General features: G+C 37.9%; 1 protein-coding gene across 17 annotated transcripts in view; it reads left to right on the forward strand.

Annotated features, from left to right (window-relative positions):
- Nucleotides 1–27277, forward strand: part of ELF2 (E74 like ETS transcription factor 2) — a 97939-nt gene that overhangs the window by 51500 nt on the left and 19162 nt on the right. For 4 of the 17 annotated variants that reach the window (XM_012097470.5, XM_004017248.6, XM_012097472.5 and 1 more), the window contains exon 3: nucleotides 665–26430. The exons of 10 other annotated variants lie outside the window; for them this stretch is intronic. In XM_012097470.5, coding sequence (XP_011952860.2) covers nucleotides 26373–26430 — 58 coding nt within the window. In that variant the 5' untranslated portion in view covers nucleotides 665–26372. Of the gene's footprint in view, nucleotides 1–608; nucleotides 26431–27277 lie in introns of all 17 variants that reach the window. 3 more of the 17 variants (XM_012097473.5, XM_060401002.1, XM_060401001.1) reach the window with 2 other exon arrangements.

The following is a 27277-nucleotide window of genomic DNA, read 5'->3' on the forward strand; positions in this document are numbered from 1 at the left end:
AACAAAAGCAATACATGCTCACTGGAAAAACTGGAAAGTATTGCAAAGAATAAACAGCGAAAATAACCCATAATCTTACCAGTGAGGGGACAGGAACTACCACTTTTCTAAACTCCCTGCTCATCTTTTTTAATGTATGTTTTAAGCATAATTAGCATCATGTTATATAATGCACATAGACTTATTTATTAATGTTTACTAACAAACATTGACTGAAAGGGATCTGAAAGCTTCCTACTACTCTCTTCTGATTGTTGGAAACAGGACTTTGGTTTTTAACCAGGTATCAAAATATAAAAGGTTGGTCTTACTAGTTAAAGTAATTGTCAAGAGAACTCAGAAAGCTTTTTTTTTGTGATCTACAAAATTGTGTCTAGGATTAGCTGAAAAGATAGATGAATGATAAGAATTTTTATATACTTCAACAGGAAAGTAGTGCTTTTCTTTTTAATAAATGAAAGATTAGCTTTTTTGAAATGGAGTTTTAAAAAATAAAAACCAGATTTCTCTTGAAAAATAAGGAACCAAATTTCGTTTTTGAAGAATCTCAAGACTAGATTGACTTCATGATGAGTTGTGAATAACGTTTGTATTTGTTATACCGTCAGAAATCCTCCCTGTGGCACAAGAGGACTCTTTTAATTAGAAAATATTGTTGCCACAGGGAGGTAGAAGATCGACATGAAAAACTGGGGATCTGAAAAGGAGCCCCTTTCCTAGGATTACCTGAAGGGGAAACAGATTGAGCCAGAAGGAAGACAATGCTGGTAGGTTGGTCTTTAATTTATTAAGAATGTTTACAATTTACATTTAATTATAATTATTTCTACTCCCTCTACCATATTTTTGTTTAAAGGCTGACAGTGGGTCCTCCTTATAGGAGAAAGATTAAAATAGTTATTTTCTTCCTAAATAATTTGCTATCTAAAATTAAATCCCCTGTCTTGTTCCTAATACTTGTTTCTTTTTATGGATAAAACTCTAGAGCTATTTCCTGCCTCCACTTCCTTGGAGTTACTACTGACTGAACATCTTCAAGTCTGTTTCTTTTTTTTTCTTCATGTCTGTTATTTCTGCTACTAATCTATACTTTTTCCTAAAATAACTTTTTGAGAAGTGTTTTCTTTCAGTCATCTATTTTCTTGAGTTTAGCCTGGTCACTAGTTTTCTAAAAAGGTAAAGTGTAAATCTTAAGTTTATTTAGTTTTGATTCTAGAATTGTTTGAGTTACAATTACACTATTATTTAGTTAGAAAGCATTATTAGAGAAAAGTTTTAAATATTTTATTGACAGTGTTTCATTTAATCTCAGATGCCATCAAAAGTAAGAAACATTTTTAGACTGCTGAAAGAAAAAATGCTGGCAATTATAAATTTTAGGATATCATCAATTGTGAAATACACCGATTTCAGAGATTCCAAAATGTGAAAAAATGTCTTAGAATTAATGAACTGTGTTATCATGCAGTTATGAATCTTCCTGAAATTCCCATTATCTGCGAATTAGATATCAAAATATCTGGTTTATGAAAAATGAGATGAGTTGCAGTTGTGGAGATATCTATATATGCTGCTGCTGCTGCTAGGTCGCTTCAGTCGTGTCCGACTCTGTGCAACCCCATAGACGGCAGCCCACCAGGCTCCCCTGTCCCTGGGATTCTCCAGGCAAGAACACTGGAGTGGGTTGCCATTTCCTTCTCCAGTGCATGAAAGTGAAAAGTGAAAGTGAAGTTGCTTGCTCAGTCATGTCTGACTCTTAGCGACCCCATGGACTGCAGCCTATCAGGCTCCTCTGTCCTGGGGATTTTCCAGCCAAGAGTACTGGAGTGGGGCGCCATTGCCTTCTCCCCTATGTATGTTAAGATCTTTAAATTCTTTACTGTCTTTTGAGAGAGGGTATTTAAAGCACCATTTAATTATATTATTTAAAAGTATACAAAATAACCATAAGATACAATTTTAAATTATGGAGAGTATAGAAGATGAAAAAGTATTCTAATATTATGCTTTTACTTAACTCAGGAGGTAGTTCGGGAATTCCCTGGTGGTCCAGTGGTCAGGACTTGGTACTTTCACTGCTAGGGCCCTAGTTGGGGAGCTATGATTCCTCAAGCCACCACAGGGCCAAAAAAAAAAAAAGTAGAATTTTATCATAATTGGCAGTTTTTAATTGAATTTTGTGACTTAGAAAGCTTTTAAACTATCATTTTAGAACAGGATCCTTTAAAGGCTTCTTTAAATAGCCACAGATTTCTAGTGGTCAAAAGCAAAGAATTACCCCATCAATTAATAAAACACAAGGAATGATTTTAAATGGTATTTGTATACTTTTCAAGAAACATCTGTTTTATATAAAAGGTAAGATAAGTATATCCAGACAGTAGATCATTAAAGGATATTTGTTAAGTTTGGGAAACTAGTCGAATTCATTTCTTTGCACTCAGACTTGTTTTTTTAAACACTAATAACTTCCAATTTTATATATAACAATGTGTCTAAGTAATACAGTTTTATTAACTCAGACTGTGGAGAGGGTTAAATGCAGATTATATAAAATTTTAAATGAGTAGCATATAAGGTTACAAGTGTTACAAAGTAGGGATAGCTCAGGTTTCTTAGGCATACAAATAGGAATGCTTTAAAACTGTAGGCAAATCCATTCCTCTCCCAGCTCTTACTGCAGACCTACAGCCTGTCAGGCTCAGAGCTGAAATTCTTGTGATAAGCAGGACCCTGCCTTTGCCCTCACCAGGCTTTCAGCTTTGTGGAAAAGATGAACAGTTAAACACATTGCTGCAATACAATGTGATGAGTTAGTGTTATGGTAGGATTGATGAAAGGTTTAGAGAGCATACAGCAGAGGAATGGCTAGGAGGTCAGAGAATGCCTTCATGAGGAAGTGACATTTAAACAGGTTTGAAAGGTGTGAAGTAACTAGCCATGTAGTGAATAGCATGTCTGAAAGTCTGGAGGAAGGAGAACATAGTGTATTTAATTAGCAGAAAGGTATCCAATATGGCTAGATTATGGTTTATGGCAAGGACAGGGGATTAAAATGAAGCGAAAGAAGTAAAAGCTTAACTGGTGAGGACTCTGAAACCTTTATATCTGTTTTTTGGGCCTTATCTAAAAGGTGGTGGGAAGCTTTATTAAGGGTTTTAAACAAAGTATGTTTTTTATACAAATTTGTTTCCAAAATATTGAGTACTGTAAATGAAAAGTAAAGTAAGACAATAAAAGCATTACCTGAAATAACGACTGAAGTCCTTAGCTCCTCATTCAGTTTCCTAATTTTAAGCTAGTTGACTATTCTTATTCACTTTCCACTAAATTGTCTGCCTCAGCAGATTTGGGCTATAGATGTGCTCATTGCCCGTACTAAGCTAAAAGTTAATAGAGATTAAAGAAGTTAGCACAACTAGCGTTTCTTTTAGGAATCAAGATATGGGTGCTTTGATATAGTGCTGTTTCAGGAGGAAGAATCATTGTCCCTTCTGCACGCCTCATGCCCTGTTGTAAACTTGGGAAAGGGTCTATACATTTTCTCAGATTTGTGAAGGGGCGCATAACTTAAGAACAAGAACACTTTTAACACAACTGTTAACTATTAGCTTTTGCATGATTTTTTAATGTTTTTGTATTGCGGGCCTTTTTGGCCATGTGGTAAAGCCTGTGGACCTTCTCTCATATTTAATGTTTTTAAATATATAAAATACCTAGGAATACCAAGGAACCAAATATATTGAAATATAGCTTTCAGGCTATTTTTAACTGTGATATATTAATACATGTTTCCTTAATAATGTATTAAATAATGAGATTTAATGGCAGATCAAATTTACTGCTATAATTTCAAAGTGGTGATGACCATCAATTATATTTTGAGAAATATGTAATAACTATAATACAATATGAAAATATTTTATGATTTCTGTTGGTCATGAGGTCACAGATAATGTGACTGAAAACTACTGTAGTTTGTACTTCATTTAAAAGTAAGGTGCTAAATTTCAGGTGGATCTGAAAGACAGTTTTCCTCTATCTCATTCATGTCATATTTTAGCTGTCTACCTTATCTTCCTTTTCTTCTCCACATTCTGCACTACTTCTGTTCTCTTTCTTTAATAGCTCATAGTAGGGATCTGAAAGCCACTTTAAATATGTTTCTTATTGAATACAGTTTTGTGATTTCTGCTAAGGAAAAGGAAAAAACCTCTTAACTGTACAGTGGTAGTTTTTCATGCCACTTAATGGCTTGACTTAACTTATTCTAAAAATATTCTAGTGTTTGTACATCAAGTACATTTCTTAAAAGCCTCATCTAATCTTTCTTTACTTTTTTGTTGGTTTGAGATCCCTTCGATTTCCATGAAAAAAATTTCTGTGACTAGTGGTTCTCAAACTTCAGTATTCACCATAATCATCTAGAGTGCTTATTAAAATACAGATCGCTAGGCCTCACCTCCAGGATTTGTGATTCAGTGGGGTGGAATTGAAGAATTTGCATTTTTAACAAGTCCCCAAATGATGTTGATGCTGTTGGCCCAGGATTCATACTTTGAGAACCATTCTCTTGACTGTTGGGAATGATAGCGCTAAAAGAGCTTCTGCCACTGTGAGAACTCAGTTAATACTGTAGTTTCTTACTGTGTTGTATTTTACCCATCACAAAGATTGCTGTTGAGGGTGCTGCTGCTAAGTTGCTTCAGTCGTGTCTGACTCTTTGCAACCCTGTAGACAGCAGCCCACCAGGCTCCCCCGGTCCCTGGGGTTCTCCAGGCAAAAACACTGGAGTGGGTTGCCATTTCCTTCTCCAATGCATGAAAGTGAAAAGTGAAAGTGAAGTCGCTCAGTGGTGTTCGACTCTTAGCGACCCCATGGACTGCAGCCCACCAGGCTCCTCCGCCCATGGGATTTTCCAGGCAAGAGTACTGGAGTGGGGTGCCATTGCCTTCTCCAGCTGTTGAGGGTGAAAACATACTAAAGTTCTTTCAGGTTTGTATGAGATGATGTAGTGCATTACTATTATTAATTAATTCACCAGTAAACATTCATTGAGCATCTGCTATATATCAGGTACTATTTAAAGCATGGGCTTCCCTTGTGGCTCAGCTGGTAAGGAATCCGCCAGCAATGTGGGAGACCTGGGTTCGGTCCTTGGGTTGGGAAGATCCCCTGGAGAAGGGAAAGGCTACCCACTCCAGTATTCTGGCCTGGAGAATTCCATGGACTGCATAGTCCATGGGGTCACAAAGAGTTGAACACGACTGAGTGGCTCTCACTGTTTAAAGCACGGGGTTAGAGCGATAGACAAAAGAGGCAGTGTCTGCATTCAGGCAGTGCTCAGGCTCTAGTGGAGAAAACATGTAAATTCCCCTTAGAGTAAAATTTCTGTATCACAAGGCAGATTACATAAGTTAACAACTCCTGAAATTGTTCTTTACAGTTAGTATTTTCAGTTAAGCTAAAATAATAAATTCATGAACCATTTCTTTTTAAGCAATTGAAGCAACAGGTAAATTCTCCCTTTTCCTCCTCCATATGTCAGTTTTTAAGCATAGTTGTGATACTGGTGAACTAATATCCATCGTGTACAAAGTACCTATTATATGCAAAGTACTCACAGCTCCTAGGGAGTAAGTGATTCAGAGTTGACTATAACATGGTGGCTGGCCTCAAAGATGCTTACCAACTAAGTTGAGAAAATCAAGCATTTGAGGAAATAATAGTATTAAGTAGATAAGCTTGGGGAAAGGTGAGGAAAGACAAAAAATAACCAAGTATAGTAGTTAGTCTGTAAGTTCTAGATTGAATTATTTCTACTGTGGTGGGTCATATTTAAATTTTATCAAAGGGGCATAGTTGACTGTTAAGGCAAAGGGTTTAGGGACAGAGAAGCAAGTCAAATGGAATTAAGCATTTGTCAATCTCACCCTTTAAAAAAAAAAAATCATGGGGAAATACTGCCATCAGAAGCATAAGTGACTTCTTCCCACTCACAAAAAATCAGGGAATGGGGCTAAGAACTCACGGTGTTTGCGGTGCTTAGTTACAATCTGGGAATGGGATTAGGAGATGAGATAGGATTAGTTTTTATTTAAATTTTTTTTTACATTTCTGTAATTTTTTAATTGAGTAAGTATATCAAGGAAAGAAGGAATATAGCTAATTTCCTTTCTTTCTCTTAGACATTATTAAGATGAAGTACAGATTTTTATAATGGGTATCCCATATTCTCCACATTTAAATTCAGCATTTGGTTGTAACTGTTTGATTTCCTTTTACTTTTTAAATCAGCCAAAATATATATCTTACTTAAAAGGAATGAACAATTAAAAATTTTTAATTTGATGAAAATACTTTTCATATGTTTTCTGTAAGACCGAGTCATGATAATAAGTAGTTATCCTCCAGGAGTTTTTTAAGAATATATTTGAACAAAATGAATTATTCGTTAGCCAGAATTTAGAGATTTTCTTATGACTAGATGAGCTTACAAAAGGTAAACCTAGAAAGTTTTACATCGAAAGAAAAGAGTTAGGTCTCTAAAGCAGTTAGCAAAAAAGGAGTTCTTATTATGCATGTTGTTTGATGCGACTTTTAGGAGAATCTGAATCCTGTTTTTGTTTTGTTTTTCCTACCTTTTTTTCCTTCAACTTAATCCTCGTAAAATAAAGACTTAGAATAATAATTTAAAATGCAAAATTGTTTTGAAGAGGGAACCAAGGATTTGGTTGAAGAGGAGAAAGAACTCAAATAGTTAGCACAGTTAGCATCTATTTGGATTTACAGCGGTAAGCTTTAGCCATTTGGTTTGGAAAAAACAAGGCTGGCAGAATAGCATTTGTTTTTAATTTGATTGCTGCATTACATGCCTAACTAGGAGACCCTTAGAAGTTCCAGTTATCTTCTTGAGATAAGACACTGATTATTATGTCTAGGCTTCATCTACAGGCAATATTCTGGGAAGAAAGGCCTTCACACACAAAAAAAGAAAGAACTTTTGGTGAACCTCATCCTTGGGAATAAAAGTAAGGGGCATTCAGTTTACCCTGTCACAAAGGGAGTCAGGAACTATAAATTAAAGACCACTATTATAAGATAATATAACCCTGTGTTTAATTTTGTTGTTACCTTTCATTTTTCAGTAGAATTAGTAGCAAACACTTCAACAAAAAGAATCCATAAATACTTGTTTTTGCTGGCTTCAGGAAATGGGGATGCCAATGAAAACTAGTTAATTCTGCAACTAATCTAAAGGGAAACAGAATCCCCAAAGATAGAATAATTGAAAGGAGAAGAAAGCAAACTGAATTTCCTTTCAAACAAAGAAAAGAACTTGAGGAGTTGCCTTGGCTTTGAGACCATTTGTGGGGTTATTCAAGACTGCCTGTACTGCATGTAGCACTTTTTTTTATGTGGGCTAGAACAAGAAATACAGCCTTGACTGACTATAAAGGAACTTGCCTCTATTAGGGAAAATATATATTTAGAAAAATAGCTCTTTATAATGTAAAGAGTCTTGTGAGGAGACAGCTATTAGCTCCTGTGATGGAAAGTTCATAGTTTAGCTGAACTTGGGAAGATAACTCTCATTTGAGAAGTGTTAAAAAAAAACAAAACAGTGACAGTCATTAAAGCACACACAGTACGGAAGACTTTATTCAAGATTTGGGGCTGGGTATTGTAGGAAGTCATCATTTATACCCTTTCCTCCCTTAACCTCCTAGTCCATTACCAGATCACATCAGTTTTACCACCAAAATATATCATAAATCTAACAATTTCTTTCCAACTTTATTGCTACTAGCCTAGTCCAACCTGTGGTTATTTTTTATATGAGCTATTGTGATGACCTTTGGTCTTCCGGTAGATCTTATTTCCATTCCTGCCCCCAGCCCTAATCAATTCATTCATGTTGATTTAAAAAATAATTTATAAATTGAAATGTGATATTCCCTTCCTGAAAAACCTTTTAGTGGGTTCTGACTGCGCTTGGGATAAATTCCAGCTTCACTTATCTGTTCACTTGGCTGTGTCAGGTCTTGGTTGCACCACTCGGGATCTTCCTTGCATCACGTGAGACCTTTTCTGGTGGTGTGCAGACGCTGGGCTCTGTAATTGTGGCTCTTGGGCTCAGTAGTTGAGGCAGATGGGCTTTGTTGTTCCGGGGCCTGTGGGGTCGTAATTCGCCTACCAGGGATCGAATCCATGTTCCCTGCATTGCAAGGTGGATTCTTAACCACTAGACCACCAGGGAGATCCCAATATTCAGGACTTTTAACATGGCCTTCAAGACACAGAATAGTTTGTCTCCTCTCATCCATCTAGAAACAATAACGACAATAATAGCAACAAAACTCTTAACATTAATATATTTTTACTGTATTGCCAGGAATAGTTCTTAGGGCTTTATATAATAATAGATTTAATACTTTTAGCAACCCTAGGCTGAATAACCTTTCTAAAGCTAGACAGCTATTTAAGTGGTGGAACAATAACTTAAAGTCATGATAAGTCAGATGGTAAGTTAGCTAGGGCTCCAGGGCCCAAGCTCATAAGCATTATACTCTGATGAATTACCCAGTACCCTTACCCCAGACATACACATACACTGTTGTCTTTTCACCTTTCCTTTAAATCAAGCTTTATCTTCCTAGGGTGCTCATACATGCTGCTCTCTTTCTGGAACACATTACTTTGCATTTTTTAGCTTTTAATTCCTGGTCATCTTTCAGATATAGTTTGAAAGTCACTTTCTCAGAGAGAGGACCTTTAGCTGATACTCTTCAGTCTCAGCTGTGACAGTTTTGCTATTTTGTTGGAGACTCCCATTCCTTTTTTCTTTTTTGATTGGCACCTACAGAACTTATGATACAATAAACTCCCATGATAAAGTAGTAAGTAATTCTAAAAAATTCACATCACCGACGTGATTGGAAATATGCCATTGTTGTGAATTTAATAAAATGACCCGAGTCAGTCTGTGTGGATGAGGAAGTGTGTGTGTGGAATTCAGAATAAGGTATCCAAATCAGTCTAAGGTCAGACTTAGGTGGTTTGGTGCCACCTGCTGGTGTTTGTGTTCTCCAGTGACTGCTGTTGGAGAATATAGAGAGCAAGATGGGCGCCACCTCCCAGTTAACATTTATCTGAATCCATGAAGTTTTACTTTTTATGTTTATATTTATTGTTTAATCTTTTCACTCCATGCTTCATAAAGCCAGAGACCATATCTGTTGTGTTTACTGGTATTGCTCAAAGCCAGGCTCCAAGTGGGTTTTGAGTAACATATATTTGTTGATTGAATGAATGAATCAGAAAACGTCATGAACCAGAACAGAATTTCAGAAATTTTGTATTTTATTTAGAAGCTGATAAGTATTGTAGTTTAAACTGATAAGTAATGTAGTTTAATTAGGCTTCATAGATGTACATGGTTGAGAGAAATGAGCCTAGAAAGATAGAGTGGAACCAGATTTTGGTGGCCTTTGAATAAAATAGGAGCTGTGTGAAACATGATCTGAAGAAGGTGAGAAGTGAAAAGAACATTTATTTTAAGTAACTAGAGCATACTAAAATAATAGAAATAGAAAGTATGGCTTCCAAAGTACTAAATTGGGGGGTAGGTTAGGGAATAAATTAAATTTTTAACCAATCTAACAAAAAAGCAACAGAAGAAGGGAGGAAAAAAGTATGGAAATGCAAATCATAGATCCAGATAGTAGAAATAGTCCAAAACATCAATTATATTAAAATTACCAATTGTGATCTTAACATGAGTCTGCTATTTTTAACAGATACACAAAAAATTAAATAAAAACAATGGAAAAACATGTTTATCAGAGAAATACTAACCAAATAAAGCTAATGTACTAAAATAGAATTCAGGGTACAAATTAATTGGGCCAAAGGCTCTTCAGACTGCCAAGAGGAACAGTCCAGAAAATATAATCATCATAAACTTATATGTGTCTAACAACATAGCCTTGTAATATCATTTAAAGTAAAAATGTTTGGGAATTACCTGGTGGTCCAGTGGTTAGGACTCCTTGCTTTCACTGCAGGAAGATCTACTAAGATACCACAAGCTGTGCAAGCTACCACCAAAAAATAAAGTAAAAACTTTAAGCATTGCAAGGCTAAGTCGATGTGTTTACAAAACTGGGATTTTAAAAACACCTCTGTCAAAACTTACAAATTAAGCAGACACAAAATTTAAAATGACATCAAAGAACTGAACCACAGGATTAACAAATTTGATAAACTAGACATATATAGAACATTGTACCTAACTAAATAAAATACAACCTTGTATATTTTTTTCCAGTTATATTCAGGTCAGTTTTTAACTGTCATAGCAAAATCTCAACAATGTCTGGAAACGTCAGTATCATTCAAAATACACTATTTTAAACTTCCCTGGTAGTCCAGTGGTAAAGAATAGTACAGGGCACATGGGTTCAATCCCTGGTCCAGGAAGATCCCTCCAGCAGCAGAGCAACTAAGCCTGTGCACCACAACTACCGAGCAACTTAACAACAACAACAAATAGATTTTAAAATTGCTTAGAAGGTTCATCAGGCTTGCTGTGATACCAGAGCAATGAGACAAAAAAGACCCCATTCGCATAGTTTTAAAAAATTTAATTAGGTACAGGTATATGCAATACCTGTATGAAAATAAGAACTTTACTTTATGGAGGGACATAACTAAATGAAGAGATACAACAACTTCCTTAAGAAACAATGGAAAAACAGACCAAACCGATTTTATTGGTTCCTTTAATCTTTAATCCATAAACACATGGAAAACTGGACATGGTAAAGCTGTTAATTTTTCTCCTCAGTTCAGTTCAGTCGCTCAGTCATGTCCAACTCTTTGCCACCCCGTGAACTGCAGCATGCCAGGCCTCCCTGTCCATCACCAACTCCCGGAGTTCACCCAGACTCATGTCCATCGAGTGGGTGATGCCATCCAGCCATCTCATCCTCTGTCGTCCCCTTCTCCTCCTGCCCCCAATCCCTCCCAGCATCAGTCTTTTCCAATGAGTCAGCTCTTCGCGTGAGATGGCCAAAGTACTGGAGTTTCAGCTTTAGCATCACTCCTTCTAAAGAAATCCCAGGGCTGATCTCCTTCAGAACGGACTGGGTGGATCTCCTTGCGGTCCAAGGGACTCTCAAGAGTCATGTATAAATTCAATACAATTCCAGTCAAAATTCTAAGAGGACCTTTTTTTGGTGGAATTGACAAACTTGTGGATAGAGATCCAAAAGTAGTCTATACTGCAAAAGAACAAAATATGTGGTACTTACCCTCCTATGCATAAAATTATATAAAATTTTTGAATGTGATGTTGGCCCACAGATGAGTGGTTGGGTAGAATAGAAGATTAGAGAGCCCAGAAACGCAGTAAGCATACATTTATGCCTGGTATATAATAGACTGGGCTTACAGAAAGGAAGAATTATTCAATAAATTATATTAGGACAGGTAGCTTTTTATAGAAAAGTAAAATATTAATAGATCCATGTTTCATACTTTATTTTTAATTGACTTGTTTATTCCTCTTTATCACTTTTATTTATGTAAAAATCCAATTTTCCTCCCTCATAGCCATCAAATTTAATTTGATTAATGGGTATTTTTTAGTGTATTAACTGTATATATGGACATGAGTTTGAGTAAACTCAGGGAGATAGTGATGGACAGAGAACCTGGCGTGCTGTAGTCCATGGGGTCGCAAAGAGTTGGACATGACTTAGTGACTGAACAACTGTATATATATCCTGTTGTATAAACTTAAAGTTTATAGAAATGGTATCATGTATCTTAATCTGTTTTTTAGTAAGTCTGTTTTTGCTGTTCTTAGTACCCACTCATGTTGCTTTGTATGTATCCAGTCTGTTGTTTCTAACTGCTGCACAGTTCTCCCTGATAGACATCTGCCACATTTCATTCTCCTGTTTGTGGTTGTCTGTGGATCAGTTGGGAGCTTAATGGCCTAGGATAGTCTCAGCTGGGACAACTCAGCCCTCTTCTCTCTAATCTCCAATCATCTTCTTTTTTATTTCTTAAGATGTTGATCAAGCAACTCTAATATGCTAGAGAGTAGTTATATTAATTGGCATTTCTTTTTTTTTTTGTAATGGATTTTCTCTTAAAATTTTTTTTAATTAGAAAAATTTTTAAATGAGGTGTAGTTAACTTATACATTGTATGTCTCAGATGTACAATAGTGATTCATAATTATTAAAGGTTATGCTATATTTATAGGTATTGTAAAATATTGGCTATGTTTCCTGTGCTTTATAACAGCTTATTTATTTTGTACATAGTAGTTTGTACCTCTTGTAGACCCTTACTCCTGTTTTGCCCCTCCCCCTCTCCATTCTCCACTGGTATGTTTTCTGTTTATCTAAGTCTGTTTCTTTTTGTTAAAATAACTAGTTTAATTATTTTGCATTTCTTACATAAGTGATATACAGTATTTGTCTTTCTCTGACTTATTTCACCAAGCATAATAACATTCCAAGTCCATCCATGTTGTTGCAAATGGCAAAATTTCATTCCTTTTTTGTGGCTGAGGATGGCACACTCCAGTACTCTTGCCTGGAAAATCCCATGGACAGTGGAGCCTGGTAGGCTTCAGTCCATGGGGTCACTAAGAGTCGGACACGACTGAGCGACTTCACTTTGCCTTTTCACTTTCATGCATTGGAGAAGGAGATGGCAACCCACTCCAGTATTCTTGCCTAGAGAATCCCAGGGATGGGGGAGCCTGGTGGGCTGCTGTCTATGGGGTTGCACAGAGTCGGACACGACTGAAGCGACTTAGCAGTAGCAGCAGTATTCGTGTGTTGTGTGTGTGTGTGTGTGTGTGTGTGTGTGTGTTTGTCTCCATAAACACACTGCATGTTCTTTATCCATTTGTAGGTTGATTGATACTTTGAGTGCTTTGTATCTTCACTGTTGTAAATAATGCTTCTGTGAACATGGGGGAGCATGTATCTTTTTGAATTAATGCTTTTGTCTTCTTTGAGTATATACCCAGGAGTGAAATTGCTGGATCATGTGGTAGTTCTAGTTTTACTTTTTTGAGAAACCTCCATAGTGTTTTCCACAGTGGCTGTACCAATTCACATTCTCATTCGCATTCCTGTTTTCCTCCTAAATCTTGAGAGCGTATCTGAAGTTTCAACCTGAAGTTTAGTGTTTGTTGTAGGTTCTAGTATATAATATATTATCAGGTTAAGGAATTTCCATGTAGGACATTGGTTTTGCTTTTGTGTTAGTTTTTCATGGAATCCTATCAGGTGCTTATTCAGCATTCTTTGATAGGTTATGATTTTTCTTCATTAATATGATCAGTTAATTGAAGAATTCTTAGGCATTGAACTCTCCTTGCGTTTGAGGATACATCATTTTGCTCTTGTTTTACTGTTAGTTAAGGGCCTGGGAATGGCACCTCACCCCAGTACTCTTGCCTGGAAAATCCCATGGGCGGAGGAGCCTGGTGGGCTGCAGTCCATGGGGTCGCTAAGGGTCGGACATGACTGAGTGACTTCACTTTCATGCATTGGAGAAGGAAATGGCAATCCACTCCAGTATTCTTGCCTGGAGAATCCCAGGGATGGGGGAGCCTGTTGGGCTGCTGTCTATGGGGTTGCACAGAGTCGGACACAACTGAAGTGACTTAGCAAGGGCCTTTCATAAGTAGTATGGAACTATAATTTCTTGTATTATTTTTATCTAATTTTGGAATCAAGATCACACTAGGCTCATAAAATAATCTAGGTTGCTTTCACTTTTTAAATTTTTCTGCTATAAGATAAGAATTAATTTAAAGTTTTGCTGGAATTTTCTTAAAAGGACATTTAAGCCTGTAATTTTTTTTTGTTTATGTAAAGGAGGTTTAAGACTACATTTTCTTTGCTGCTTATTATTCTATTCAGTTTTTTCCTTATACAACTTACACAGGTTCTTTATACAGTTCATTCAGATTTCAACTTTGTTAGTGTGTAATGTTCATAATCCTGATTTATTATTTTTGTGTTATTATATGTATGGTTATTTCTCCCTTTTTGTTCTTGTATCATATTTGTACCTTCTTTTCTTGGTAACTCTTGCAGAGGTCTATCTGTTTAACCTTTCCAAAACCAATTTTTGATTTTGTGAGTCTTTCTTTTTTCCCGTCTTTATTGCTGAATGTTTAGCTTATTTATTTTTAAATCTTTTCATTTCCTGGTATCTGAGTACTATTTTAGCTGTGTTGCATATAGTTTCACGTGTTTTATTTTTATTGTAATTAATTTCTAAATATTTCTTAACTACTTTATGATTTCCGTTTTATTCTATGGGCTATTTACACTGTAAGTGATAGCACACATTAGTTTGATTGTATCAAAACTTAAAATTTTTGTAGGACAGAGGATACCATAGACCAACTAAAGTCAAGTCAAACAGCAGGCTGGGAGAAGATATTTGGAACACCTGTCTGAATTATTATCTAGTATATACTAGATAATTAGTGTTATTACACTAGATATTAACATTCTACACATAAGTAAGACAGAAAGTGTCGTAGAAAGATGACAAAGGATATGAATAGAAAATTCATAGGAGAAATGTTAATGGGCAGTAAGTATATGAAAAAATGTTTATTCTCAGTACTTATTGAAAAGTGAAAGTGAAGTCGCTCAGTCATGTCCGACTCTTTGCGACCCCATGGGCAGTAGCCTGCACCAGGCTTCTCCATCCATGGGATTTTTCTAGGCAAGAGTACTGGAGTGGGTTGCCATTTCCTTCTCCAGGGAATCTTGCTGACCCAGGGATCGAACCCAGGTCTCCCGCATTGTAGACAGATGCTTTACCATCTGAGCCACCAGGGAAGTCCTTATTAGGTATATGCAAATTAATACAGCAATGAAAATTTTCCCGCCATCCAGCAGATGGCAAACATTTAAAAAGTCTGATTATATTTTGTATTGACAAGAATGGAAGAAAAATGGGAACTCGGACACATTACTAGCAGTATTTTAGACTTAAACTGCTACTTTGGAAAAAGTAACAAATAAATTAAGAATGCACTTACTCTTTGACCTAAAAATTATCCTGCAGGTATGTACTATGGTGAGACTGTAGCATGCATGCTTAAGAAAACATAGATAAGATTCTTTTTTTGCAGCATTGTTTATAAAATAAAAAATGGAAACAACTTTATTTGCCTATCAGTAGATAATTTTTTAACAAAATGGGGTATTTTTATGCCCTGGGATAATCTGAAGTATGTAAAAAGCATAGCTATATCTACTTATAATAACATGGATAGAATATAAATCTTGAATGAAAAAAGCAAATTTTAGAATGGCATATGTAGTATAATGTCACTTATGTATGCAAAGCACGTAAAATAATACTGTATGTCATGCTGTGATATATGCACACACATGTGAACACATAAAAGTATACAAAATATGCTGGAAGAATATACACAGATACTCATGGAGAGATAGAATGCTGAATGAAGACTGGGGATATTCTCAAAGGTGTTATTATCTTCATTTGTAATGTACTGTTTCTTAGGGAGAAACAACACTTTCAAGTATAAATAACAAAATTATAACAGTTTGTTCTGGATGGGAGGGCCATGAACTGTCTGTTTATATATATATATATATATATATGTTTTTTGATAATTTCACATACATTTTAAAATTTCCTCAAAAATTATATGACTTTCTTTTCTAAATTTTTTTTTACTGGAGGATAATTGCTTTACAATATTGTATCAGCTTCTGCCACACACTGGCTTGAATCAGCCACAGGAATACACAGATCCCCTCCGTCCTGAACCCTCTCCCTTCTCCTCCGCACCCCACCCCTCCAGGTTGCCTCGGAGCCCTGGCTGAGCTCCCTGTGTCGCTCAGCAAATGCCCAATTGCTCTCTCTCACACATGGTAGTGTGCATGCTTCTTTGCTATTTTCTCAATTCACCCCACCCTCACATTCCCTCACTGTGTCCGCAAGTCTGTTCTCTATGTCTGTGTCTTCCATACGGATGCGTTAATATATGGTATTGTCTCTCTGACTTACTTCACTGTAATAGACTCTAGGTCCATCCACCTCATTAGGACTGACTCAGATGTGTTCTTTTTTTATAGTTACATAATACTTCATTGTATATATGTACTTCGGTTTCTGTATCCATTCATCTGTCAATGGACCTCTCGGTTGCTTAAGAGATGACTTTTTAAACTAGGAACACAGACAGATGACTCAAGATTTCTAGCCTGGGATGGTGTAATGTTATTGATAGAGGAAACAAAGGAGATTTGCAGGTAAAAGACCTTTAGATACCACTGGGTTATCCAAACAAAGACATTTACCATACAACTGGAAATTAGAACTTAGACCTAAAAAAAAAAAAAAAAAATTAAGTCAAGCCTAGAGATGCTCATTTTTGAGTTAGTTCAGAAATAATATTGAAAGTCATGGTGGTGCGTGGATATTAACTGTCATTCTTCAGAGAGTGGAGAATGAAGAGAGAAGCTGGCTAAGGTTTATGCTTTGGAAGAACAGTCGCATTTGAGGGTTGTGCAGATGTAGGTTAAGTCAACTGAAGAAAATAGGAAAAAAACACGGCCAGACAGTCTATTATTGTGAAAGTCATATGAAGGGAAGAAGGTCAATAATGGACAGTCAAAAATGTCATTTGTTTGAAGAGGTGGAGTCAGGTGAAAACTAAGAGGAGGTCCCTGGGCTTGCTTGGCAGTTAAAAGCTTGAAGGGACTTTTGAAGAACTTTTCAGTGGGTAGGTGCAGAAGATATATTGTAATAGGAGAAGAAATTAGTTAATTTGAATATTCCTTTTAGAATCAAAATAGAATTTGACTTACAGTTGCAGTATATTTTAGTTAACTCCACTGTACATATTATCATAAATATGCCAAACGAATCATTTATAGCTCTTGTACTTTTACAGGAATTGAAAACAATTTCTAGAGTATTCAAGATACATTCCCTAATGATAATAAAGAACCCAAGTCCTTGAAATCAGTTGTTATAAATGTTGTTTAAAATAGATGATTAACCATTTTAACTCACCTTGTATGGTGTCATACACATAAGGCTACTTAATAAATGCTTTTGGAAGACATTTATTTGTCTAACATCCATTAGAAAAGACCAGCTACAATAATCAGTTGATGTGTTGTTCTAGGAGTGGCTGCTAAGGATTAGAAAGTTTTTTGCTTAGTATAAACCGTAAAGTGAAGAATCAGCAGGCTCAAAGAGAGTTTGGCCCAGGGATAGCTTAAGTAAAATGCAGAAAACGTGAATAAAACTAAGCTAGATTATCAGTTTCAAAAATGGTACATTCTGGATCCTTACTCATCATAGGTTTTTATGGTCCATAAATGCATATGTGGAGAAAATTTTATGATAAAATAACTTTTGGGAGTCATAGACCTCCTTGAGAATCTGAATAGTCATAGTTCTTTTCTTCAGAAAAAAATGCTATTTTTGCTAACAAAACATTTTGCTAACAATTTTTCCTTTATGAACCCCCTATCAAAAATTCATACCTTATAAAGGCTTTTATACATGTAAATGTAGGATGTACTCATTACTACTCTAATTTCATATATAGGCAATTTTGTATATCACAGTTGTCTAAGAATTTCATCCTTGGTAGAGGTTCTGTGTGAACTGAGAAGGCTTAATTTTTTTTTGTTGTTTGTTACCTAATTCAGTGCTACCAGATGTACTATAGGCGCCTACAACAGAAAGTGTTGTAGAGAGTGCCTACAATATTTACTTGCTAAAAGTAAGTGCTGGTTAATTATTTGTTGAATAAATGAATGGGTATGTGAATATAATGTGGGTTCAAACATCTTCATTATAGTAATATTTTATAAAATCTAACTATAATATTAAATGAAATGTATCAGTATGATAAATAAAATAGAGAATTAACCACAGTGGTTTAAAAACATATGAAATAGTCTATCTTTTCTCTTTGTAAATCTGTAGACTTGCACACCTGTATGTATTTGTCTGTCTCCCAGTATTGATGAACTGAGCTTTACTTACTGGTCCTAAATCTCTTTATTCCAGTTTGTTGTCCTGATAGATAAATTCTTCTTAAACCTTACTTTTCATGACCCTTTTTTTCCCTGCTAAACATGCCCAACACACCATACCCCAGCTTTGAGTTTCATTGTTAGTTTGGCTGTATCAGAAAAGCTTAGACTGACCCCCTCTTATTGTTCTCCCACCATTCACTGCTCAAAATTTTTTTCAATTTTTTAAAAATTTCTCAGGAACACTCTTAACCATTGCTCTAGCTTTGACATTAAAAAGTAAAACATCAATACTTTATAATTTATAAAATGGTAAAATGGGTTTAACTTTTCATCCGTTTTGTAACTTCTTTATAGAAGATTATTTTGTAGAATTTTTAACCTCTAAATCATAAGCTACCATGTGATTTTGGTTAAATTATTTAACTTCTTGGGGCTTCAGTTTCCTGATGTGTAAAATAGGGCATTGGATAAAGCTGGTGTTTCTCAAATAACCCTACCATTGGTGGTTACAGAGTTACTATCACTAAAATAGGAAGTATTTATCCTTCTCCAAAATTAAAGGATGTTAAAAGTATATGACATTAAATGGATAAAATGTCTCCTTCATTTGATTCCTACCTGTAATTTTTTTAAAGCCTGTTGCCCTTGGTACGTGTATCTAATAGAGCACACAGTTACATATTTGGTTTTAAAGTGTAATATATTTGATTCATGGAAGTCAGGAAAAGAGATCATGATGTTCAGTTCAGGTCCTTAATTTTTGCAAAATCTCTAGGTGATATGGTCTTTTCAACCATAACATTTTATGATTCTCTTTTCTAAATAAAAAATACAAAGGAAATAACCAGAATAAGCTAAAAACATTAAAATCGGTATGGTATAAGACACAATTGTATGTTTACATACCTCTAAAGAATTTTTACCATCTTGGTTATTCCAGGACCGTAAAATCATTCAAATACCCAAGGGTATCTAATTATTTTCAGTTATATTAGACCTGGATTCCTAGGTAGCTCAGTGGTTTAAAAAAAAAAATATGCTTGCCAGTGCCGGAGCTTCACGGGATGTGGGTTTGATCCCTCTGAGAGGAAGATCCCCTGGAGGAGGACATGGCAACCTACTTCAGTATTCTTGCTGGGAAAATTCTATGGGCAGATTAGCCTGGTGGGCTACAGTCCATGGCATCACAAATAGTCGGACAAGACTGAGTACACATACATTCATTTGTTCATTCATTCATATTAGACTTTAATGGTAATGATTATATTTTGATGACTTACTTATTTTTAAAATGGAGAGGCTGGAGGATGAAAGAATTGATGCTCAGACTATACAGACAGACATGGAAAGAACTGCTCAGGACTCTGTAGTTGAAAGTTACAGGTCATTTTAAAACTTTTTCCTTCTTTCTTTAAGCTGTAAAATGTGACAAGTTGGGAGTTGAAACTGCTCCTTTTCTGTGTTAATTATCTTTTGCTGATTAACAAATCATCCCAAATTTAGCAGTTAAAAACAATAAACATTATATTATCTAGTTTTTGAGATTAAGGATTGGAGATTGATTTACCTGCATGGTTCCTAACTCAGGATCTTTCATGAGCATGGAATCACCTGAGGGCTTGATTAGGGTTGGAGGGTTTGTGTCCTAGAGAGTTCAGTCACAGGACCGTTGGCAGGATGCCATTGTTCCTTGTCTAATGGGCCTCTCCACAGAGATGCTTCCTCAGATTGACCCAAAAGCAAGAGATCAAGCACTTTCTAAAGTCACGTATGATCACTTCAGTTCTGTTCTGTTTGTTAGAAGTGAGCCATTAAGTTCAGCCTACACTCAAAGAGAAAGAGGGAAATTATATTCTACCTCTTGAAGGAAGGAATATTAAGGAATTTTCAGAAAAGTAGGTACTAAATGCATCATAACGGATAAACGAGCTTGGGGAGGTGTTTGTGGTGTGGGGCCACCCAAAAGGGAGAGTCATGGTGGAGAGGTCTGACAGAATGTGGTCCACTGGACAAGGGAATGGCAAACCACTTCAGTATTCTTGCCTTGAGAACCCCATGAACAGTATGAAAAGGCAAAATGATAGGATACTGAAAGAGGAACTCCCCAGGTCAAGTAGGTGCCCAATAAGCTACTGGAGATCAGTGGAGAAATAACTCCAGAAAGAATGAAGGGATGGAGCCAAAGCAAAAACAATACCCAGTTGTGGATGTGACTGGTGATAGAAGCAAGGTCCGATGCTGTAAAGAGCAATATTGCATAGGAACCTGGAATGTCAGGTCCATGAATCAAGGCAAATTGGAAGTGGTCAAACAGGAGATGGTAAGAGTGAACATCGACATTCTAGGAATCAGCGAACTAAAATGGACTGGAATGGGTGAATTTAACTCAGATGACCATTATATCTACTACTGCGGGGAGGAATCCCTTAGAAGAAATGGAGTAGCCATCATGGTCAACAAAAGAATCCGAAATGCAGTACTTGGATGCAGTCTCAAAAACGACAGAATGGTCTCCTTTGTTTCCAAGGCAAACCATTCAATATCACGGTAATCCAAGCCTATGCCCCAACCAGTAATGCTGAAGAAGCTGAAGTTGAATGGCTTTATGAAGACCTACAAGACCTTTTAGAACTAACACCCAAAAAAGATGTACTTTTCATTATAGCGGACTGGAAGGCGAAAGTAGGAAGTCAAGAAACACCTGGGGTAACAAATTTGGCCTTGGAATACGGAATGAAGCAGGGCAAAGGCTAATAGAGTTTTGCCAAGGAAATGCACTGGTCATAGCAAACACCCTTTTCCAACAATACAAGAGAAGACTCTACACATGGATATCACCAGATGGTCAACACTGAAATCAGACTGATTATATTATTTGCAGCCAAAGATGGAGAAGCTCTGTACAATCAGCAAAAACAAGACCGGGAGCTGACTGTGGCTCAGATCATGAACTCCTTATTGCCAAATTCAGACTTAAATTGAAGAAAGTGGGGAAAACCACTAGACCATTCAGGTATGACCTAAATCAAATCCCCTATGAGTATACAGTGGAAGTGAGAAATAGATTTAAGGGACTAGATCTGATAGAGTACCTGATGAACTATGGACAAAGGTTCGTGACATTGTACAGGAGAGAAGGGATCAAGACCACCCCATGGAAAAGAAATGCGAAAAAGCAAAATGGCTGTCTGAGGAAGCCTTACACACAGCTGTGAACAGAAAGAAGGGAAGCGAAAAGCAAAGGAGAAAAGGAAAGATATAAGCATCTGAATGCAGAGTTCCAAAGAATAGCAAGGAGAGATAAGAAGGCTTTTCTCAGCGATCAATGCAAAGAAATAGAGGGAAACAACAGAATGGGAAAGACTAGAGATGTCCTCAAAAAAAAATTAGAGCTACCAAGGGAACATTTTATGCAAAGATGGGCTCAATAAAGGACAGAAATGGTCTGGACCTAACAGAAGCAGAAGATACTAAGAAGAGGTGGCAAGAATACACAGAAGAACTGTACAAAAAAGATCTTCACTACCTGGATAATCACAATGGTGTGATCACTCACCTAGAGCCAGTCATCCTGGAATGTGAAGTCAAGTGGGCCTTAGAAAGCATCACTACGAACAAAGCTAGTGGAGGTGATGGAATTCCAGTTGAGCTATTTCAAATCCTGAAAGATGATGCTGTGAAAGTGCTGCCCTCAATATGCCAGCAAATTTGGAAAACTCAGCAGTGGCCACAGGACTGGAAAAGGTCTGTTTTCATTCCAATCCCAAAGAAAGGTAATGCCAAAAAAAAATGTTCAAACTACCGCACAGTTACACTCATCTCACACGCTAGTAATGCTCAAAATTCTCTAAGCTAGGCTTCAGCAATACGTGAATTGTGAAGTTCGAGATGTTCAAGTTGGTTTAGAAAAGGCAGAAGAAACAGAGATCAAATTGCCAACATCCGCTGGATCATCGAAAAAGGAAGGGAGTTCCAGAAAAACATCTATTTCTGCCTTAGAGACTATGCCAAAGCCTTTGACTGTGTGGATCACAGTCAACTGTGGAAAATTCTGAAAGAGATGGGAATACCAGACCACCTGACCTGCCTCCTGAGAAACTTGCATGCAGGTCAGGAAGCAACAGTTAGAACTGGACATGGAACAACAGACTGGTTCCAAATAGGGAAAGGAGAACATCAAGGCTGTATATTGTCACCCTTCTTATTTAACTTCTATGCAGAGGACATCATGAGAAACTCTGGGCTAGAAGAAGCACAAGCTGGAATCAAGATTGCTGGGAGAAATATCAATCACCTCAGATATGCAGATGACACCACCCTTATGGCAGAAAGTGAAGAGGAACTAAAAAGTCTTGTGTTGAAAGTGAAAGAGGAGAGTGAAAAAGTTGGCTTAAAGCTCGGCATTCAGAAAACGAAGATTATGGCATCTAGTCCGATCACTTCATGGGAAATAGATGGGGAAACAGTGGAAACAGTGTCAGACTTAATTTTGGGGGGCTCCAAAATCACTGCAGATGGTGATTGCAGCCATGAAGTTAAAAGACGCTTACTCCTTGGGTTGAAAGTTGTGACCAACCTAGATATTACTTTGCAAACAAAGGTCCATCTAGTCAAAGCTATGGTTTTTCCAGTGGTCATGTATGGATGTGAGAGTTGGGGTGTGAAGAAAGCTCAGCGCTGAAGAATTGATGCTTTTGAACTGTGGTGTTAGAGAAGACTTTAAGAATCCCTTGGACTGCAAGGAGATCCAACCAGTCAGTCCATCCTAAAGGAGATCTGTCCTGGGTGTTCATTGGAAGGAATGATGCTGAAGCTGAAACTCCAATACTTTGTCCATCTGATGTGAAGATTTGACTCATTTGAAAACACCCTGATGCTGGGAGGGATTGGGGGCAGGAGACGAAGGGGACAACAGAGGATGAGATGGCTGGATGGCATCACTGACTCAATGGACGTGAGTTAGAGTGAACTCCGGGAGTTGGTGATGGACAGAGAGGCTTGGCATGCTGCAGTTCATGGGATTGCAAAGAGTCAGACACGACTGAGCGACTGAACTGAACTGAACTGAAGTGTTTGAGAGTAAAGGCTCTGGAGTTTGAGTTCTTGGGTTCAAATCCTGGCTCTGCTTCTGTTGAACACCATGACCTTGCTCAACATTCCTCATCTAAAAATGAGCACAGTGGTAATATCTGTTACAGAAATGTAAAGCAGAATAAGTGAAAAAACTGAAGGTAAAGCACTTACCCTGGTGGCTTTGATTTTAGTAAAAGTTATTATTTACCTTTTTTCCCTACTAGATCATAGCAGTACTTTGATACAGAGGATGTCATTCTGCAATGTTACGAGCAGGATATGAATTTGCTGTAAAGTTTCTATCATGCTAACCTAACTATTCTTACTCTATTTTTAAAATGCTGCCTATGAATACCTGCTTAATCTTTAAGACTTCAGAAATGCAGATGTATGTATGTGAATGTGTATACATACACACATATGCATTATATACACATTTTCACAGTCTGCATGGCTTGAGTGATATTGTATGGAAGAAATGCATTATATTTTAGTCCTGCCACATTTATATTTTAACATTTTACCGTGTTGTTAAAACTTCTTTGAACATGTTTTTAATAAAACAATCCATTGAATTTCTTGGTTATTTCCTCAAGCTAGGCCCTGGAAATGAATTTTCTAGATCAGTATATATTTACCTCTTTAAGACTCTTGATATCTGACAGTCATTGCTTTCTTGAAAATGTGTACCAGTTTATGTTTCCAGCAGCTATAATTTCTAAAATAGTAAAGTGGATTTTAACTTTTCATCCATTTTGTAACTTTGTCTCATCTTGCTTGTTATTCCTATTTTATTGATGGCTTTTGAAAGCCTGGTTATAGGACCAAAACAGAATTGCATTAAACTCTAGGGAATTATGTTTCTATAAGAGCTTTACATATATAGGAATATTTTCTAGCCTTTCTACATAATTTGTATTAATATTTCATAAATATTATATATGTTTATATATTAACTGTGAAGTATCATGCAGAAATAGACACAGCTTCTGTTCCCTTGGAAGTTAAAATATAAGGCAGATATGGGTCTGTATAATTAAGATTCTGTTGTTGTTTAGTAGCTGCGTCATGTCTGACTCTTTTATGACCCCATAGACTGTAGCCCACCAGGCGCCTCTGTCCATGGAATTTCCCAGGCAAGAATACCGGAATGGGTTTCCATTTCCTTCTCCCAGGGATCTTCCCTACCTAGGGATCAAACCCACATCTCCTGTACTGGCAGGCAGTTAATTACTGAGCCACTAGGGAATCCCCTTAATTAAGATATACCCAGAGTAAAATACACAGACACACACTGTTATCTTCCTTAAAAGATATACCTCAAGAAGCAAACAGTAAGATGGAAGTTATGTATGAGGCTTCAAAGTGGCTCCCACAGTGAGAAGATAATTTGTTTCCTTTTGAGCCAAGTCAGACTGTTGCCTCCAGAAAAAATAAACCTTTAGTTTACCTCACTCTCTTCCTTTCAAAACACATTAATATCTGTTGACTGATAAGAGTGGAAATTCGGGTTTGTTTTCAATTTCAGTGTTCTGTCTAAAGCTAGAAATTAGCTCCTTAGTATTCCTTATCATCCTTTCATCTGGAAGCTCTCAGTTTATGATACTGCCTGTAGATGGATGTCCTTATTTTAAATTAACTAGAAATTAAAAACGACCAATCATACAGTTTTTTTGTCCAATAGGTGGCAAGTTTACCTAACTACAGGAAAGAAATCGCTGTTTGGTTTAAGGGAAGGTTGTATTTTGGAAATGGCAGATAGGTTCTTTTTGGGGAGGCTGGGGATTATGGTGGTAGGACTAGGGGAAAGGTCCAAAGGAATCAATGAGTATTTAGAAGAAAAGAAAAAAGTCATGGACTGTGTAATCTACTCTGAAGTTGCACTGACATGTTGGGCAAATATTTGTAAAAGGACACTGTATTAGTACTACCACTGGAAAAAGTTTGTTCTGTAGTTATCAGCATAGTTCATTCAATCTAGATCATAAGAATGATCTTGTTATTAAAAATAAGTAACAAAATTTTCTTTTGTTAATTCAGCAAATACTTTTTGAACACTTATTCCGGAGGGAGGCACTGTTTTATGTTTTGTGTAGAAACTATAGGGCAACTTTTTTTTTTTTAATATTACGAAACTCTGAAACCAAGGAAGCATTTTGTGTGTGTGTGTGTGTGTGTTTAATGAAGCTTCATCTAAGTCATTTTATAGGCTTGATTTCTTGTGTTGTAAGTTTGTAGTCACTGTGGCAATTTAGCTCCTGCTTCTACTATATTTAAATATGTACGTTATTTGTAATAAGGTTAGTTTTATCAAAAAGATCTTTAAAATTAAGTAGATGATGTGAAATACATTTGCTTCAGAATGAACCAAATATAAATATGAGGGTACATAAACTTCATGACTAGCAAACTTGGGGAGGATAATCTAATCTCTCAGACGTTGGCATGTTCTGTTGTTTGTTAATAAACAGTTATCTAGAGTGCTAACACTTCTGTAGAGGGGAAAGGACAAAGTCGGTCCCTGAGAGTAACTGGATGCTCCTTACTTTGTTCAAGGAAAGCTTTTACAATGTTTTCCGGGTATGACTTTTTTTAGTTGGTATTCTTGTTTTAAAACAAGTGCAGCCTTCCAAGTGAACGGGTTACATGTAGCATAAGCGTTGACACGGCCAAACAAGTTAAACAGCTACCTTTATTTACAGCTGCAGGACTAGGATTAGATCTCTTCCAGAAAGAAAATTTGATTAATGACTCTTTTCTAGAGTGGGGACAACTGCAGACTTTTCTTCCGCAGAGCGTGAAATGTGCCTCTTCCTGCCGAGGGGCCTCGTCCTAGCCGCGGCTCCCGGGGCGACTTCCAGCCTCAGGTGTCCCCTTCGGCTGCGGGCCGCGGCCGCTCTCCGGGGCGGGCGTCCGGGACTTCCTGTCTGGGCGCGGGGCGGAAGGATCGCGTTGCCAGCCGAGGCGGCCACCGCCGCCGCCGCCGCCCCTGCCGTTAGGTGGTGGGGTTTCTCAGCCCGGCGGCGGGAGGCGGGCCGGCCTCGGCTTCCTGTCGGAGGACGCGCAAGGATCCGGGCGTCTGAGAGTGTGAGTGCGTGAGTGTGTGTCGGCCACACGGCGTGTGTCTCCGGCCGCGGGTTCCGCCTCCTCCCCTGCCGCCGCTGCTCACGGTGTAAGTCAATGTGAAGCAGCAGCTCCAGCCCCGGGATAAACATGGCGACGTCTCTGCATGAGGGACCCACGAACCAGCTGGATCTGCTCATCCGGGCTGGTAAGGACAGGGGAACTTTACTCCGGTGCATCAGTGTAGCAGGAGAGGGGGTGCACAGGAGGCGGGGTGGCTCCCCTGTAGCGGTCAGTGCAGGGGGGACCATGTCCATCAGTCACTGGGGCGGCCGGGGGAAAGGGGGGTAGTGAATGAAGTAATGGAGGCGACGAATCAGGAAGTGATCACCTTGGAGAGTAACCTGCTTCGAATCCGGCGCTGTCGCTTTAGGGTGGGTTTGTGGAGCAGCGGCGGCAGCTGCCGGGCGGAGCGCTGGCAGCGGGTGCCGGGGAACGGAACCGCAGTTAAGTTGGGGACTCGGGGGCGGACGAGTTGTGCGCTTCACCCCAGTTGCTGAGGAACCAGGAAGTGAGTGAAGCTGTTGTCTCCCGGCAGCGCCTGCCACGCTGTCTGACCCGAGAGGCCGCTACTGCCCGCGGTCGGGGGCGGCCGGCTTCTCGGGTGGACGCTCGCCACTCCCGCCCTGTCCTCCTTTCAGACTTGGTCCACAAATCCTCGACTTCCGCATGGACGAGGCAGCCCCGGGCCATGTCCGGTAGATCGATACGCGCCAAAAAAAAAAAAAAAAAAAAAAAACCCAAAACCTCTGACCCTCGTCTTCACATCTCCACCTTCTGCGGTCTCAGGAGTAACGGTTCTGGAAAGGGTCACTTAATAACGTGGAGCGGCCCGGGGTGGTGTTTCTCTCAAGGGCCCGCCTCCCTTTCCTCGTTTAGTGGGCGGCAGTGGAGAAGTAGGTTTATTCCCCTTCCCTCGTGGGTTGTTTTTTTTAGGGGGGGAGAATAGAAAAGACACGGAATGTATTTTGTACCCCTGCCCCGGAGCGTTGGGG

Source organism: Ovis aries, chromosome 17, assembly GCF_016772045.2.
Source record: "Ovis aries strain OAR_USU_Benz2616 breed Rambouillet chromosome 17, ARS-UI_Ramb_v3.0, whole genome shotgun sequence".
NCBI classification, from domain to species: Eukaryota; Metazoa; Chordata; class Mammalia; order Artiodactyla; family Bovidae; genus Ovis; species Ovis aries.